At 38.0% G+C, this 18,607-nt stretch overlaps 1 protein-coding gene across 10 annotated transcripts in view; it reads left to right on the top strand.

The window, feature by feature from the left end:
• Window positions 1-18,607, top strand: part of IMMP2L (inner mitochondrial membrane peptidase subunit 2) — an 873,838-nt gene that overhangs the window by 21,859 nt on the left and 833,372 nt on the right. For 9 of the 10 annotated variants that reach the window (XR_008296717.1, XR_008296716.1, XM_027075286.2 and 6 more), the window contains one exon: window positions 18,057-18,193. Coding sequence is in view for 8 of the 10 variants with exons in the window: in XM_027075286.2 (XP_026931087.1) it covers window positions 18,059-18,193 (135 nt within the window). In the remaining 2 variants the exon portion in view is untranslated. Of the gene's footprint in view, window positions 1-16,300; window positions 16,436-18,056; window positions 18,194-18,607 lie in introns of those variants that run through there. The other variant, XM_027075289.2, reaches the window with a different exon arrangement.

Genomic DNA, 18,607 nt, shown 5'->3' on the forward strand with positions numbered 1-18,607 from the left:
TCTTGAAGTTCAGTGTACATAAACATACACATACATAAATATACATACTTTAAAAAGAAATACTTCCTCAATAAATATCTTCCAACTGCCAAGTAAAGCTATCAGATGAGAGAGAGGGTAGTCAGACACATGAACATATTTCCCCATGCACACAGACACAACACACACACACACACACCTAATTTGTTACAAGTGGTTAGGTAATGCCTTTCCCTTCATCCATGCCTCCACAACATCCATCATATTCTGAATACAAAGCAGATAGTCTACATGGATGGGAAATTATGAGGTTAGCTTACCAAAATAATTACTTAAAAATTGTTATTGATAATACATTATTGGAAGTAATTTATTAATTTCTTCCATAAAACTGTATTGGCAATCAAACACTGAAGTTTGGCAGGGAACAAGAGTCCCTGCCCTCGAAGAACTCACAGCCAATTGGAAGTAAGGATGAGAAAGTCAAGTGTGATAAATGCTATAGCAGAGGAAGCATAGGATTTTGTGGGAATGTGTAGAGGAGCAATTAATTCAGACCTGGAGAGCCAGGGGGGACTTCCTGGTGGGGGGATATCTCAGCAGACTGAAGGATGAATAAGAGTTGGCTGAGACAGGGGTACCTGGTTGGCTTAGTTGGTAGAGCATGCAACTCTTGATCTCAGGATTGTGAGTTCAAGCCCCACATTGGGCGTAGAGTTTACTTAAAAAAAAAAAAAAATTCCAAGAAAAAGAAAGGTGGGAAGAGTAATGAAGACAGAGGGGAATATACATAAGGGCCCAGCAACAAGTAAAAGCATGATGCATTCTAGAGCTTGCATGTAGCTGGGTTTGGCAAGGGCATGATGTGCTTATGAAAGATAAGTTGTATGCTAAATCTAAGGAGCTTGATATTGTGCTACAGGAAATGGAGAGTTATTGAAGGATTTCAAGCAGGTGGAAGTTGTGGTTTGTATTTTTTTTTTTTTTTTTAGTACATGGCACTTGGCTAACTACCACGTTGACCTTGGGGCAGTCATTTTCTGAGAGTAGAAGGACCAGAAATTATCGAATACTGTATAGTTTGTCTTTCTATTATATCCCCAGTTGCCTATCTTTTCTATAAAACCTATCTTTCTTCATTTTACTTTTATGGCCCTTGTCACCTTATCATGAGGCCAGATTAATTCAAAAGAACAATGTTTAATGTTCAATATGTATATAGATACACAGGTATATCTTCATTCTTTCAGTATAGAAACTGTATGATGCTCTGCACGTAACAGGTACTCAAATGTTTATTGACATAAAAGGAGTAAATACTAAAGGAAGAAATGCTAGCTCAATTCTCTATCTCTCTTTCTTTTTTTTTTTTTTTGTGATCATTTCTCTGCTCAGTGCGTTTTAGGCTTAGATAATTTCAACATCAGCTGTTTCTTGGCAAACCCCAGGGGTCTGACCATTTTATACTAGAACTAATGATAATAAAGTGTGCATTTAAAATAGTTCAAATTCACAACTTTGTATTTTACCACTGGATCTCAAACTCACAGAACAGCTGGATATGCAGATATAAAATAAAAAAATAGTGGAAAGCTTTATTTACTTCGCTCAGTTATTATACTTTGAAAATTATATAGATGGATAATTTATGAACTGAAGAAAAATTTTTGAACCTTCAAGGGAGCTAACTTAATTTCTAACATATATCTGAGAATGATCCCAAAGGAAATTTATTTTAAAATAATATTTTGTAAACTTAAAAAAATGCATTTTATTAAACTTAACAGTTTATAAAATACTTTCATGAGATTACTTATACTAAAATTCGCATTACTTAACTTACCTTTTGAGGCTAAATACTCAGTTCTTTTTTTTTGTTTGTTTTAAAATTTTTTAATGTTTAATTATTTTTGAGAGATTGAGAGAGAGAGAGAGAGAGAGAGAGAGAGAGAGCGAGCAAGCCAGCAGGGGAAGGGCAGAGAGAGGGCGACACAAAATCCAAAGCAGGCTCCAGGCTCCAAGCTGTCAGCACAGATGTGGGGCTTGAACTCATGGACCGCGAGATCATGACCTGAGCTGAAGTCAGACACTTGACTAACTGAGCCACCCAGGTGCCCCAATACCCAATTTCATAAAATAAGCAAATCTCAAGTTACTTTTTCATAGTTTATAATTATTACTGACCTTAATTATTTAGTGACCAGATTTTCCCATATTTAGTGCAGGAACACCTTCAAGCAGGCCCCTGTGACCTTTTATGTTCTTCTATCATTTTTCTGAGCATCTCTTTACTTAGAGGTGTAACAAAATGTTCCAGGTTCATCTTATACCTTCCCAGGTCCAGCCCTGGAATCAATTTTTTCTCTGAAGAGCTTTTAGTGAAGAATAGTATTAGAACCTAAGATCCAGATACTAGAAGTTCTTGTTACTACTGGGGTAACAAGATACTGGGGTATCTTTGCTTTTAGGTCTCTAGAGGATTTTTTCTTCACTTTCCCCTGTGTCTCGCCTTTTCCACAGAGCACCATGGTTTCCAACTAATACTTTTATTCTTTTGGTCAAGGCTGCAATGTATTTAATAGAGTTTCAGAGCTGCTTCCCTCATTTTTTGCATTTCTTCTTCCCTCCATCCCAACTGAGGGTATATAATTGAATACTCTGCTCAGAAGTTAATGGGATTAGGGACACCTGGGTGGCTCAGTCAGTTAAGCACCCGACTCTTGGTTTCAGCTCAGGTCATGATGGTACTGTTTGTAGGATAGAGCCCTGTCTTGGGCTCTGCGCAGACAGTGTGGAGCCTGCTTGGGATTCTCTCTTTCTTTCTCTCTCTCTGCCCCTCCCCCATGCTCACTCTTTCTCTCTCTCTCAAAAATAAATAAACATTAAAAAAAATTAATGGGATCAAAAGAGAGTGGGAGGAAACTTTTGGAGGTGTCCCATATGTTTATGGAATATGTTGTGGTGATGGTTTCACTGGTATATACTTATTTCCAAACTTATCAAAGTGTATCCATTATATATGTACAACTTTTTGTATGTCGATTATACTGCAATAAAGTAGTATTTCCTTAAAAAAGGAAAGATGATGGATGAATTGCCATGATGGGCAGTGCAGAGTCAGTATGAACTGTCCACCTCTGGAATTCTTTTATATGAGAAAGAAAGAAATCTTTTTCCTGTTTATACAAACTAAAAAAAAAAAAAAAAATTTTGATTGGATCACTGCCTTTTCCACAGTGGATGCCTGTTTAATTCTCTGTCTTGTTTAGATTTTTTTAAGTGGATAGTGGAGCAAAGACCGTTTCTTTTTCGTTAGATATGTAACATGCAATAAAAATGTATGGAGCAAATCACAAATACTGAAATGGTTTTGCCCTGTGTTTCACATCTTTCATTAGAAACCATGGCTGAAGCAATATAAAGTTTAAAGTTTTCTTTCTCTTTCTGTTTTTACTTATGGAATGTTTCTCTACCTCTTTGCATTTTACTCAGAATAGCATAGGCACTTCTCTATTAATGCCATGTTTGCATTCCTGAAAAATCTTTAATTCTGCAAAGTCATGTGCTATGAGTGATAGGGCTTACAGGAATAGAGCGTTAGGAACAGATGAGAACATATCATGTGAGACCAGTGGAATGTCGTACACAGAATAACACACACACAAAATGGCCAAATCTCAACTGGCATTTATACCCAGTGTCACAGTTCATCTTAGGCAGTCTTAAACCCTGGTTTTCCTCCTGACAGTTGTGTCTTCATAGTCCCACTTCTCCCAGAGACTAATTTCGTCAAGGTTAAAAAGGGTGTTGACTTACGAGTTTTACTTTATTCTGAACACAGTGGAAAATATTGTTCCTTTCTTCATCGGCACCCTCAGCTTCCTCAAGTAGCTTAACATAGACTAGACAAGTGGAAGCCTTGAAGCCGCCGGGTGGAACTTTCCCATTAAGTGTGAGGAAACTCGCTCCTGCTGGAGCCAACACAACTGACGTCATTTTCCTGCATATGAGCTAATTCGCATTAAAGAAATCTCTGTGGTAGCGGGAAAGACTACTCTTAATTTGCTTTAGTTTGCAAGGGAAATATGTACCCACTATTGAAAATTCAGAGAATATGGAAAATTACACAGAAGAAAGCAAAAATTCCTTGACTGCCTATAAACACTGCTGTCATCATTTTGGCTCATATTCTTCCTCACCTGACCTCTTTCGATAATTATGATGATGATAATAACAGTCTATGTGTGTATAAAATTTCAAATGAGTTCCCATTATATTTAGAGTTTTCCAACTCCATATGTCAAGCAGTATAGGTACACAATATCCTTTTTAATCATTACAAATGATTCTACTTGATGCATGTCAGTCTGTTGTTTATGTATCCATAGACCCTTTTATAGATTGTTTTCAGGTTATTAGAGAAAGGATTAGAAAATCCTTGATCCTGTCTTCACACCTTAGAATTGGTGCCTCTGCACAGAAGGTGTGTTCATGTAACATGTTGGCACATTTTGCTATGTTACCTTCAAGAAAGGTTTCACCCATTTATAGCTATAGCACCAGGAGAGCATGAGATGTGGTATTTTTCCACCCTGGGTGCTTTTTGTTTTCTAAATCTTTGCCAGTTTGATAGGTTAAAAAGGTGATTTTTATTTGTCTTTTGTTGTTAGTGTGGTTAAACACCTTTTTATATCTCTGTAAACTATCCATATTTGCTTTCAGTGAAATGCCTTTCACGTATTTTGCCCACTTTTCACTCAGAACATTTGTTTTTTCCCCTATAATTTATAAGAATTACATAATTTTCAAGATATGAAGCTTTGAGGATTAATATATATTGCAGCTTTTTATATCATGCTGATTATCTTTTAACCTTATTTGTGATATGTGTTGATTTTTATGTAGGCAGACCCCTCAGTAATTTTCTTTTATGTTTTCTGGACTTTATTAAATGTTTGAAATGCCTCTTCCTACCCCTAAAAGACTGTTTGCCTTTATTTATTATTTTATTTTATTTTATTTTATTTTATATACATAACATATTTTTATTATATATATGTAATAGAAGAAAAAACATATATATTTTTATTTTTATTTTAGAGAGAGAGAGTGTGCAAGCAGGGGAGAGGGGCAGAGGGGGAGGGAGGGAGGGGGGGGAGAGAGAGAGAGAGAGAGAGAGAGAGAGAGAATCCCAAGCAGTTTCCATGCTCAGTATGGAGCCTGACGTGGGGCTGTATCCCATGACCCTGGGATCATGACCTGAGTTGAAATCAAGAGTTGGACACTCAACCAACTGAGCCACCTGGGCACCCCAGTTTTGTGTTTATATTTTTATTTTTTATATTTAATTTTTGAATTGTGTGAGATTTATTTTTCTATAATGAGTTAAGTAAATATCCATCTTTGATTCCCCCCTTACAAATTGTACAAATTGTAGTTATTTCAGCAACCTTTGTTAATTCAAGTCCCTTCTTCTCAATGTTAATATCTTTATCATATAAGTTTGTGTCTTTGGATCTATTTCTGGGTCTACTATTTTATTAGGTATTTCTGCAAAACAAATTACCCCAAAACTTAGCAGCTTAAGACATGTATTATCTCTTACAGTTTCTATGGGTCTGTAATTTAGGAGCAGCTCAGCTCTGCACTTCTGATTCAGGATCTGTCTTCCGGTTGAAGTTAAGATTTCAACCCAAGCCACAGTCATCTGAGGGCTTACCTGACACAGGAGAATCAGCCTTGCAGTTGGCTTACTCACAGGGCTGGCCATGGTAATGCTGGCTACTGGGGAGAGGGAAGCCTCAATTCCTTTCCAAGTGGGCCTCTACTGTGGCTGGCTTTTTTTTTTTAAATTTTTTAACATTTTATTTTATTTTTTAAGAGATAGAGACGGACAAAGCATGAGTGGGGGAGAGACAGAGAGAGAGGGAGACACAGAATCACAGAATCAGAAGCAGGCTCCAGGCTGTCAGCACAGAGCCTGACGCAGGGCTTGAACTCATGCTGTGAGATCATGACCTGAGCCGAATTCGGACACTCAACCGACTGAGCCACCCAGACGCCCCAATGTGGCTGGCTGTTCTTATGACATGGTGTTGGCTTGCCTACAAGTAGTGATTAGGAGAGAGAGCTACAAGGGAGTTATCCTTTTCATGACTCACATATCACATAGCATCATTTATACCACCTTCTCTTTGCTAGAAGCTCGTCACTAAATCCTGTCCACCCTTAGGAAGATGGGAATTAGGCTCATCATTTTGAAAGGACTGTCAAGGAATTTGCAGAAGCATTTTTAAACCACCATGTCTCCTTTTTGTTCCATTTATATATTTAACTCTTTCTGCGCTAATATCATACCATTTTAAGAGTCTTCTGTCAAACTGATGGAATGTCACATAATGCTATGCCTACATTATTTGACAGACCATTGACTCTTGCTGGTCAAGCGTCTAAAAATAGATATACAAAATAATATTTATAATAATCTGATGACATTTTAAGTTGCCTTATCTTCCCAGCTTCTCATTCTTTTTTAGAATTATGTAGTAGGGATCATCATATTTCATTGAAGGTACCTGCTTACAGCATTTTTGAAAAACTGTTTTACGTTATTTCATACTGCTGTGAGTAATTTTAAATGCTTTGATTGGCAGATATGTCATAGCTTCAGGGCATTGCATCTTGATGCAATGTCACAGTTATTTTAAACACAATCTTCTAATACACTGGCAAGTAGGTAAACTCAAAATAAGGGATTTATGTGTGGGGTGCAATCTAAGTAACATCCTAGTTCCATATGCTGTATACTCACCAGGGACTCATTATGATCCCTGGACTTTCTGTGAAGCAGACACTTGAGTCCAGAAAGTGCTGTGCTCCATCTGCCTTAGTCTCCAGGCTGCACAGGATGAGCCTCTTTGTACTCTGACCTCTTGACTGCTATTTTTTTTTTTTAACTTAACGCTGCCAGCGAGGCCGTCATTGCCATTACAACAAGTGTGCGCCCCCGCCCCCTACACTTGCACTTGTAAATTTAAAGAACCATAGCTCCTTATTCCAAAGACATCAGTTATTGTTGCTTTTACCTTAAATTGCGTACATCTTCTCGTCTGGCTTGCATCTTTGTCCAGCACCGAGCCCGCACTGCTCTTGTTGGAGCTCCCTGCAGACATGCAGCTGCCATAGATGGGCTGTGGGCAGCCTTCCAAAACTCCCCACCATCCTTTGGACAGGTTTTATTTTTGACAGACTAATCAGAGCTTTAATGTGCTTCCTTGCTGGGGGAGCCTGTGTTTCTAATTTTTATCTTTACCATTCTGTAAAGAGTAATAACATTGCCTGGGCTGGCCATAAGTTTCCTGGTTACACTGTATTTTCCAGTCCCACTTTTCTTGTGACCTTGCTTTCCCATCTTTGGGAAAAGATCCCTTTAGGGTCTGTTGGCTTTGATTATTTTGAGAAGCCTTTTTACTTCCTATTTGCAACCCTGATTAAAGGAAAAGCCATGTTTTTTCTCCTTATCTCTTAATGTGAATTTGAGGTGATGTTTATATTCACTTACAGGCATTTGTAGTCTGGTGAAGAATGCAGTGTATTTGAGGTGTAAAGAATAGGGATCAAGATAGGATTTTCATGATCCCTGAAATCATGTTCTTTTAAAAAGTTGCTCATTCCGGGGCGTCTTGGTGGCTCAGTTAGTTGATTTTGGCTCAGGTCATGATCTCACAGTTTGTATCTCACAGTTCGTGAGTTTGAGCCCCACATTGGGTTCTGTGCTGACAGCAGGAGCCTGCTTGGGATTCTCTCTATTCCTCTCTCTTCCCCCCTCCCCCACTCACACATGCCTTCTCTCTCAAAAAAACAAACAAAAATGTTGCTTATTCCACGAACTGTCAAACCCATTAGAGACCCTGTATCACATAAAAATAGGGCAGAAATAGGGTTAGTGTCAACACTAACTAAGAGAAATGAATATGAAGTATTAGAGAGTGGGCCAGAATCTGAGAAAGCAAGGTAGGTAAGGAACAGCAAAGCTGATACCTCAGATAATTGTGCTACAGGAATTGTGTGTCACATGATGTTTTCAGGGACATTTTAACTTTCCAATATTCTTATTTATTTTGTGCCCTTCTTTTTTTTAGATTCTCAATGTTGTATTCTCTTTATTTCCCCTGTCTCACTCTTATTTCTTGGTTTTGATTTTTTGAAGAATTTTGAGATTTTTTTTGAGAAAGATGTTTTTTCCTTTAATAGGCTATCTTAATTGTTTATTAAAAATTTTTTTTAATGTTTATTTATTTTTGAGACAGAGAGAGCATGAGCAGGGGAGGGGCAGAGAGAGAGGGAGACACAGAATCTGAAGCAGGCTCCAGGCTCTGAGTTGTCAGCACAGAGCCTGTGATATGGGGCTCGAACTCACGAACCGTGAGATCATGACCTGAGCTGAAGTCATATTCTTAATTGACTGAGCCACCTAGGCACCCTGCTATCTTAATTTTTTAAAAGCCAATTTTGCACACAGCAGAATGCTAAATAATGTGGTATTTTAAAAAAGCTATGCAGTAAGTATTCTGATACTAGAGATGTGTTCTTTTGCCAATTCAAAATGTTATTGTTTCAAGAATAAATAGGGTTATGGTGAATAGTCCAATATTGTCTAATTCCTTTTTTGGGTTGCAGATGAGTACCTGGTCTGTTTCATTTACACATATATTTAAGTGGCCACATTGTTAGCTTAAAATCCATATTGCCTTTAGCTTTTACTTAATGATAACAGTTATGCTTTTCTATTAAACTAAAAAAAAATAGGGACGCTGGGGTAACTCAGTTGGTTGAATGTCAGACTTCGACTCAGATGGTGATCTTGTGGTATGTGGGTTTGAGCCTGGCATGGGGCTCTCTACTGTCAGGGCGGAGCCTGCTTCAGACCCTCTGTCCACCTCTCTGCACCTCCCCCACTCACTCACTCTCTCTCTCTCTCTCTCTCTCTCTCTCAAAAATAAATTAACATTAAAAAAAAATAGAGTGCTGGGGCACCTGGGTGGCTCAGTCCCTTAAGCTCCCAACTTCAGCTCAGGTCATAATGTCATGCTTTGTGAGTTCGAGCCCTACATTAGGCTGTCAGCACAGAGTCCGCTTTGGATCCTGTCTCCCTCTCACTCTGCCCCTACACCTCTCGCGTGCTGTCTCCCTCTCTCAAAAAATTAATGAACATTAAAAAATTAAAAAAAAAAAGAGTGCTGTGTTGACACCCAAATTTTGTGAATATTAGAGTTAAAGCTTACGAAGCTTCTCCTTGCTAATGGTTATCATTTAGTAGAATTTTTCTCACTCTATGGAAAGCTATCCACTTGCCTGTTAATTTTTATGATAAACTATTTTTGCAGAATTTATGGCATTTTAATAACTGAAATTTGAGATTGGGCCTTAGTTGTAAGTGCAGTCAAATAGTGTCTATATGGAGTTAAAGGATAAGGATAATTTATAGGATTAGGGTTGACTGAGTCAGCTCTTAGGTCTAGTGTGGTATTATGGATTTTCTTTTATACGAGTTTCAAAATTATTGGAGTCATGGGGTGCCTGGGTGGCGCAGTCGGATAAGTGTCCGACTTCAGCTCAGGTCACGATCTCGCGGTCAGTGAGTTCGAGCCCCGCATCGGGCTCTGGGGCTGATGGCTCAGAGCCTGGAGCCTGTTTCCGATTCTGTGTCTCCCTCTCTCACTGCCCCTCCCCCGTTCATGCTCTGTCTCTCTCTGTCCCAAAAATAAATAAACGTTGAAAAAAAAAATTATTGGAGTCATGAAGATATCCAAATTGCTAAGGGACAAAACAGAGCAAAATAAAAAAATAAGTATTAAAGTGAGTATCATTCCTCACTTCTCTTAACATATATCCTGTTTGTGGTCTGGCCAGCATTCTTACTATTTCAGGCCCTAGGTACCTTTACTCTCAGAATTATATTTTCCTATTGTCTGAGAAATTTACCTAATATAATTTATTTTTCTTTTATTTCCAATATTTAATGATAATTTTTAAATGTATAGAAATGTTATAAGAATTTTTTAGTGAACAATCTTAAACCTACCTTCTACATTTAAATTCATTTTTTCTTCCCTTTTTTCTCATGATTTTTTTTCCTGCAATTTCAGCTCTTCTTTTTTTTGCTTTCAATGACTGTTATATAACTTACTCCTGTAGTCCAATTCTGGCATTAAGTTATATTTTTCCTTTATTCTGCTTTTTAAAACTTAAATCACCTAAGACAGTGCTTCAGTGTTGCCACTCCATAATTCTTGTCAATTAGCCAGTATCAGTAAATATGGTAGTCCCTAACCAGTGAAATCCTAGAACATGATTAAGTTCAAAGCAGTAGAAAAGTATCACTCTGTTTAACAGGTATCCCATGACCTAGAAGATAGGCTTTCCTGATTTTATTGCATGCAATGGACATCCTTAAGTCTACTGTCCTCTTTTGATTTGTTATTACTAGTCCCTTTCTTTTGGCATGGCTAATGCTTTTACCTGAAGAAATAAATACCTTTTATTTGATGATCCAGCCATTGTTCTCTAATAAACATATAATGTACTCAGGTACTACTTTTATGGGGCTTTATTTTTTTTTCTTCATACAAATGCTTACTTCAACAGAACAACACGTGCAAACATTTTGCACCTCCAAAACACCCTGCAAGTTTTCTCAGGTGAAAAAATTGTGGCTCAGCAAAGATGAAGTAATTTGTCCAAAGTCACGTGATTGAATCATGATTTGAACTGAGGTCAGTTAGATTCACAGGCCACCAACTTTATACTGCCTTTCCCCCTTGCTGATGCTGCCTCTGCGCGGAGCACTGCCGGCCAGAGGAAGGGCTCCTCTTCTGTGGCAGAAGGAAGAGTGAGCATAAATGCAGGACATTTGCAAATTGAAGTCCTTACCAAAAACCTGTAAGTTGCACCTCATAGTTGTTTTCTGGTGGTATTTTCTCTCTACACCAGTTGTAGTAGAACATACCCATGGAATTCATTTGTGTTTAAACATTCCTGACTTCAAATTAAGTGTGTCAGTTTTAATCTCTCTTCTCTTAGTATCTAGATGCTTATCAGTTTACCAATAGTGACTTACAATTATCTCCATCAAGAGGCAGTTTTAGGTCAAGACAGAGGACCATTACTATCTTCATTAGGCTACTAGTAGTGACTTTTTTGGGGGGGGGTATCTTTGCCAGACATGGTTCACTTTATGTCTAATTCCATTACATTTATCCCCTTTATTATTTTTGGTTAGTTTTTTCTTTATTCTTTATTTTTTCTTGCCATTTTGTCCTTTCTGAGAATTTTTGAGCGAGAACTGCTAAATCACACAGGTTAAAAGGTAAGGGAATTGACGCTGGAGTTCACATTATAAAGATTACCAATTGTCTATTTTATAATCTCTTGTTTATTTGTAAAGTGAAAGGAGCAAGGTGGCCCTGAATTTTTTTAAATTGGTTTCCATAGATTACTTTTCCCAGATCTTCTTCTAGTACAAGCAAAAGTGTTCTAATTCATCAGTTACTATTTTTCTCTTTCATTATAATGTCAATCTAAATGTATCCAAATTCCTTCTGGTTTTGTACATGCTTAGGTTGTTTACAGAGTGAGATTATTGGGAACAGGAGCTCTTAGAGAGATCCATGGAGAAGGGTGGCCTGATCAAGGATGGTCATCTACTCATTTCTTGTCGTCTTGTAACAAATCGCCCTGGGAAGGAACTGAAAGGTGTGTCTTTTTACCTCTGGTATCTTAACATCGTGTCTAGCAAAGGAGACAATTAATGTAGCAAGAATGAAAATGTAAGCTCCATGTGGCCAAGGACCACACCTACCTTGTTCTGCATTGTGTATTCATCCCTTATCACAGTTCCAGAAATGGAGTCGGTGAGCAGTAAATAAATATATTTTAAGTGAGTCAAGATTGGGTGTCAGATTTTCTTGGATTCCTGCTCTTACATTCTCTGATGGTTCATAGTTTATATAAAATTATAAAACTTTTATATAAAAGTTTGAGTTTATACATGAAATCTTGATTTGGTTATCCAAATGTGCAGGCTTATTACTATGACTGAAAGATTACATTTTCTATAAGATACTGCTTTGTAATTTATTATTTTCCCATTACTTTCAAGCCTCCCACACAATTTTTAAATAGTTTTTGTAATTAGGATGACTTGAGGTGTATTTATCCACCTGGTTGCTATGGATGAGTGGTGACTTTGTAGAGGCTAAAATATAAGCAAGTTTAAGAATCATTGTAGATGAATTCATGCATGATGAAGCCATTATAAGTCATGAGAGGGAAGAGAGGCATTTATGCTGTAGGTCATTATGTGGTTGAGGTCAGCATCACCAAGAAACTTTACCTTGTAGGTACTGTATAGCAGGTGGCAAATATGATTTCAACTGAATCTGAAAGCTTATTTAAAAATATTCTCAGTTCAGCAATGAACCAGGTGTGCCTACTACTTAAGCATTAATTTTCTCAGGAGCAACGTTTTGAACCTAAATGACTTGCGTGGTCCCTAGAAGAATGAGGTTACTGATAAAAATTATTCCCTTTTTGCTGGGGATGATTTTAGTAGCATATTGTCATTGCTGAAAGGAAATGTTCTCAGAGGAAACAGATGCTGGGTGCTTATTAGTATGGAGGCTTTATTTTTTATTTATTTTTAACGTTTATTTATTTTTGAGACAGAGAGAGACAGAGCATGAACGGGGGAGGGTTAGAGAGAGAGGGAGACACAGAACTGGAAGAGAGAGAGGGAGCTCCAGGCTCCGAGCTGTCAGCCCAGAGCCCGACGCGGGGCTCGAACTCACGGTCTGGGAGATGGTGACCTGAGCTGAAGTCGGACGCTCAACCGACTGAGCCACCCAGGCGCCCCAGTATGGAGGTTTTAAACATAGAAGGTGTGAACAAAAGACCAGGTCACTCCAATGATTCTTTGGCAATTTCTATAGAAAAAGAAATACATAAACTTTAACAAGAAATGTGAATGTGATAGAACTTTAAGCTATTTATTTGTATGGCTTGCTAAGGAAATGTAATGTTTGTTTCACTTATGCATGGTTTCTTTAGTATTTTTGTGATGAAAGCTTAAAAAATTTGTTTAATGTTTATTCATTTTTGAGAGACAGGGAGACAGAGTGTGAGCAGGGAGGGGGAGAAAGGGAGACAGAGAATCTGAAGCTGGCTCCAGGCTCTGAGGTGTCAGCACAGAGCCTGACGTGGGGCTCCAACTGATGAACTGTGAGATCATGACCTGAGCTGAAGTTGGATGCTTAACTGAACTGAGCCACCCAGACACCCCTGTGATAGAAGCTTTTAAAAGTGTTTGATTTTTATGTGGTACAGGTGCCCTTCTAATTGAGGTAGGATAGGACTGTACTGAGACTTTTCTTTTGAGCCTCTGAAAACAGGGACAACTTGTTTACAAGGTAGCTTTGTTCCCCCCCTGGGCTTGAGCAGAATCTGCACACCTTCAGATTGGCACTCCTCCCACATGCTCCTTGAGAGTCTCTCCTAGAAAACTTCTGGGCTTGACTTTGTGGTGCAGGAGATGGTTGGCAGTGGAGTTGTGAACACAAGAAGTGGAAGAGCAGTGGCTTCTGGTTCTTTGCCTGTAATCAAATGTTCTTCGACGTGATTGGCACTTGTTCCAGCTTCTTTGTTTCCTTTTGTAACCAGTTGTTTAATAAAAGCAAAGTCTTTTTTTCTTTTTAACGTTTAGAGTCTCACATGTTTAGAGCAATAACCTGAGTGACTTTTTACAATTTTATTTCAGTATTTGCTGAAATCCCAGAGAAACAATTGAACAACTTATAGAAACATGAGTGTTGGGCATAGAAAGGACCTTAGAAATTGAATCTAGCCTCTTTCTTTTTACAGATGAGGAAACTGAGGCCTGAAAGTGAGTTGGTGAGGCATACAGCTGGTGATAGGTCACCTCAAGGCCCCAGACCCTAATTACCATATTCCTTCCTGGCTGCCACAGTGACCAGACAGAGTAGCAGTTTATGGGAGAGTGATATTGGAAAAGAAGGGGAGGCTCAAAATTCTGGGGCTCCAATTCTGACACAATTGATGTTTTCTCCCCCCGCCCCTTAATTTACATTATAAGCATGCAGGTTACCCTATCACTGGGGTAACTGTGACATCATCGGATTTGAAAGTTTTCCCAGTCTCTATTCTGCACATATCCCTGGTCATATAGTGAAGTTCCATGCATGCAGGACACAAGGAACCATAAAGAGAACACTTATATTTTCATTCTGTCATATGTTTGCTTTTTTAATTCTAAGAGCCACAGATGTATAGGAGTGTGCTTTTCTATCTACATTTGTCCTATCCTTTTCTTTTTTTCTTTTTTTTTTTTTGAGTCTAAATCCTCAAGCCTATTTAACCTGATTGTTAAAGTATATTTTTGCTTTATATTTAAGCAAGCATAAGCTTATGTGTTTAAGGCCAGTTTGTTAATTACTTAAAATAGTCAAGTAGTCAAGTTGTTTGTAATATGGATTGTCAGCATTTTTTTTTTTCTTGTTTGAACCTAGTGCTTACTCTGCGTGAGTAGGAAGGTAAGACTGTCTAAGGCTTTTCAAACTCTCAAGAAGTTTTCCCAAGCATGCAATATTTCAGTATAGCCTGTTTTGGCTACATAAAAGAGCTGCAGTCAGTTAAATATGTTTATTGCTGCATAAATAGGAAGAATCTTACTTGGTGTTTTTTATTCTCCTCAGGGCAGCATAGAGAGTGGACTGAGAAAGGGTGGGTTATTTATCAGGATGGGAAATAGATGAGGACTGGCATCATCCCATACTATCTATGTACTAAAGTGACTTCATAGCACCATCTTTATTTTTTAAATGTTAGAAACCAGTGAAAGTTCAAAGAAGAAAATAGTTATCATCTACATTTCCAGCATCTAGAATGAACCGCTTAGCATTTTGATAAACCTCCTTTTTCCGTTTCTCTCTATAGTTTACTAATTATACATGTGACATATGGGTGGTTATTAAACAATGAACACAACGATGCAAATAATATTCTAGTTTAAATACTTTTATATGCAGATACAAATTTACATAGAAAATATAAAGTATTGTTTGTGAGAGTTTTTAAATGATATTGTATTGTATGCCCAGCCATCTTTATATTCTCTACACTTAGCATTGGTGTTTAGCAGACAATAACTAAATGTTTACTAAAGTAAAAATTAAAAAAGGAAATAAATTGTACACATACTTTATCCAAAATGAACTTCATTTAGTTTCTTAAACAGCTGTATTTTACTTTGCTCCTACACCTTCATACACGCTACCCCATGTGCTTGAAATGCCCAGGTCTCACCTCAAATGCTGTTTCCTTTGCGAGACCTTTGCTGATCATTTGCTGATGGAGGGACTTCCTTGCTCCATGTTCCCATGCTCCAGGGCATGGCCTTTTTCAGTGCTTATTTCCATTTAAAATATTTGTTTAGGGGCATCTTCCCTGGTACACTGTGACTCCTTGAGAGCAAGAATCATGTCTGCCTTTCCGCCTCTGTATCCTTAGCACCTAAGTTATGGCCTTGTGCTTAGTAGGACTGAATAAACATTTGAGAAATCAAATTATGAGCATGTTTTTACTACTTTGGAATGCAGTTCACAGGGATAACAAAATAACAGTGCTTTCATAGGTCACTACTGCCTCTTGACACTTTCTTCTCTTCCCTCCCCTCCCCTCTCATTGCCCATCCATTTCCACTCCTGTCATTTTAACCTCCAAAATCTGTATCTTAAGTCTGATGATGATGATTATTATTATTTTAAGTAAGCTCTATGCCCAGTGTGAGGCTGGAACTCACAACCTCGAGATCAAGTCACATGCTCCACTGACTGAGCCCACAATGTGCCTCTAATTCCGTGTCTGTCGTGACCACTGTGGCCCAGCCTACCATCATCTCTTACCCAGGACCACTAGCATAATTTGGTCTCCCTGCATCTATCTTGTTCCATTTAATGAAATAGAACAGACTAAAATGATAGCCTATTACGTAGTAAGAATAAGTATTGTTTTGTGAAACTTTTCAGTTCTTATTTGCTGCATTTTGAGGGTATATGTGTAAGTTGTGTGTGTGTGTATGAGTGAGTGAGTACGCAGGTACCGAGTTGCTGTATAGACTGTATGTTCTTTCAAAACAGTTTGAAAGTCATTTTCCTATACTGATAATTCTGGAGAATTCTTTTGCTCTGTCATGATCATAAGACTATGTATTCCTCATTACCATGTGACCCTCTTTTGTGTCTTCAAAGGCAAAATTCCTTTAAAATAAAGTTGGAGGTGAAGTCTTTTCGATGAAGCTATTTGGAAATGATCCCATAACTACAACAATTTGGGTGTCACATAGGCAGTGACACCCTTTCTTCATGTGTTCCTCATTTCCAGTGTAAGTTATATAGGTTATTGGGTAAAATCTTCAGATATGAGTACCTGGACCAAATTTAACACTGTCCTGGTGTATGCCTTTTTGGTATATGCTCGGTCTGAATTGCATTTCTGGATCCTTTTGAACCTGCTCTCAGAAGGACAGAAAGAAATCTTAGGTCATCTTGGAAGCAAACTGAGCTGTAGGCTAACCAAAGCCTTGTGATTGTGTTAGGGAACTTTAAAGTTATTCTGATCCAGCCGTACACTGCAAAGAAGGAGGGGTCCTGAGAAATCTAACTTACCACTCCTTTCTCCTCCTCCTTTAATATTGGGTAGCCCTTGTAGCTTGTCTAAGTAAGAACCATGGACAAAGTCATCATTTATCTTTCCCAACCATGAAGGTTCCTCATCTGTTGGTCTATGTTTGGCTCCATTTGGTCTAGTAGGGTAGCATACCTTGATCTCTCACTATTTTGTTTTTTATTGCATGAGACAGTTAAGGGATTGCTTATCCCTGGAAAATCTGAAAATTAGTCAAATGGATACAGGGTGAGTGTTGGTAATTATCTGTATTGAATTCACATGCTGGGTGAATTCACAAGGCTGGGTGAGAAGATACTTCAAGACTTTCTGTAAAGGCTTTTTTTTGTAGCAGTGCCTGTGGCCATGACTTGCCTGGATTGGGTGGTCTGTGTGGCCAGAGTGGAGGGAGCGTCAATGCAGGTAAAAACGAATGTGGCTTCGTTCTTTACAGCCCATGCTTCATGGTTTCTCATGTACAGCAGCAGGAATTCTGTATATTATTTCTATGATGATACCTAAATCTTTTCCTTGATCTATCATAGATTTCATCATCATATTAGTTAGGATCAGTTTGGCTGCTATAACAGACTCATAACAGTGGTTTTTAATAGTTCAGATGTAAGCAGTGCAGCATACTTACAGTGTCTTCATGGTGCTGGGGACCTAGGACCTTTCTATTTTGTTGCTTTGCTCTCTTTAACTTGAGATGGCTATCCCTACTCCTACTACCACCTTGTTATCATGGTATTGTAAAAAGAGAAACAGGAAGGGGAGGGCATATTCCTTTTCAGGGCACAGTGTGGAAGTTTATCAGTTTTTCTCATATGCCATTCATCAGATCTAGTCACATGGTCACTCTTAGCTGCAAGGGAGTCTGGGCATCCATTTGTCCCATTAAAACTTCTGTGACTGTTGAAGAGAACAGATGTCAGGGGTATAAGGAGCATCTCCACCATAATAGTCAACAACCTGAAAGGATTTACTTTTTTAGAATGTTTATTTGTTTTCTAACTTACTGCTTTGTGAAGAGAAAATTTCCACTGAAGTCATCAAGTGGATTTCAAGTACAGAAAAAGAGTTAACCTGAGTTAGTGTATTTGCCTTTGGGATTTAAGTCAAATTTGTTCCATAGCTAATAGGGATGGGTATGACATATATTAAGAGATGAGGTTGCTTTTCCTTAACTCTTATTTTTCTTATGCTGGTTTTGTTTCTTTTCTTTTCTTTTCTTTTCTTTTCTTTTCTTTTCTTTTCTTTCTTTCTTTCTTTCTTTTCCTTTTTTTTCTTTTTTACCATTTTTGAGGCTAATTTCATGCTTGTTTTCTTTGCATTTTTAGGTATGGCACAGTCAAAAGGCTGGGTGAGAAGATACTTCAAGGCTTTCTGTAAAGGCTTTTTTGTAGCGGTGCCCGTGGCCGTGACTTTCCTGGATCGGGTGGCCTGTGTGGCCAGAGTGGAGGGAGCGTCAATGCAGGTAAAAACGAATGTGGCTTCGTTCTTTACAGCCCATGCTTCATGGTTTCTCATGTACAGCAGCAGGAATTCTGTATATTATTTCTATGCTGGTACCTAAAAAGTTTTAAAAATGCCTTGACCTGAAATTTAACTTTACTAATTTTTTTATAAGGTCTCTTATAAGGTTTATAAATAGAGGAGAGGTGAATAAAAATAATTATCAACTAGTTTTCTGTATCTATAGTTTTTTTTAAGTTTTTATTTTATTTATTTTACGAATTGTAAGTAGAGATTCTAAAGAAGTTTTATTAAATGACACCATTTCCTATGGATATGGCCTAGGATTTTAAAATATTTTTATTATCCATATTTGAATCCACACTTAAATATCCTTTTAAGACCAGATTGTTAGTGTAGTTGCAGGATGGAGTTT

This window comes from Acinonyx jubatus, chromosome A2 (assembly GCF_027475565.1).
Source record: "Acinonyx jubatus isolate Ajub_Pintada_27869175 chromosome A2, VMU_Ajub_asm_v1.0, whole genome shotgun sequence".
In the NCBI taxonomy this organism is placed as follows: Eukaryota; Metazoa; Chordata; class Mammalia; order Carnivora; family Felidae; genus Acinonyx; species Acinonyx jubatus.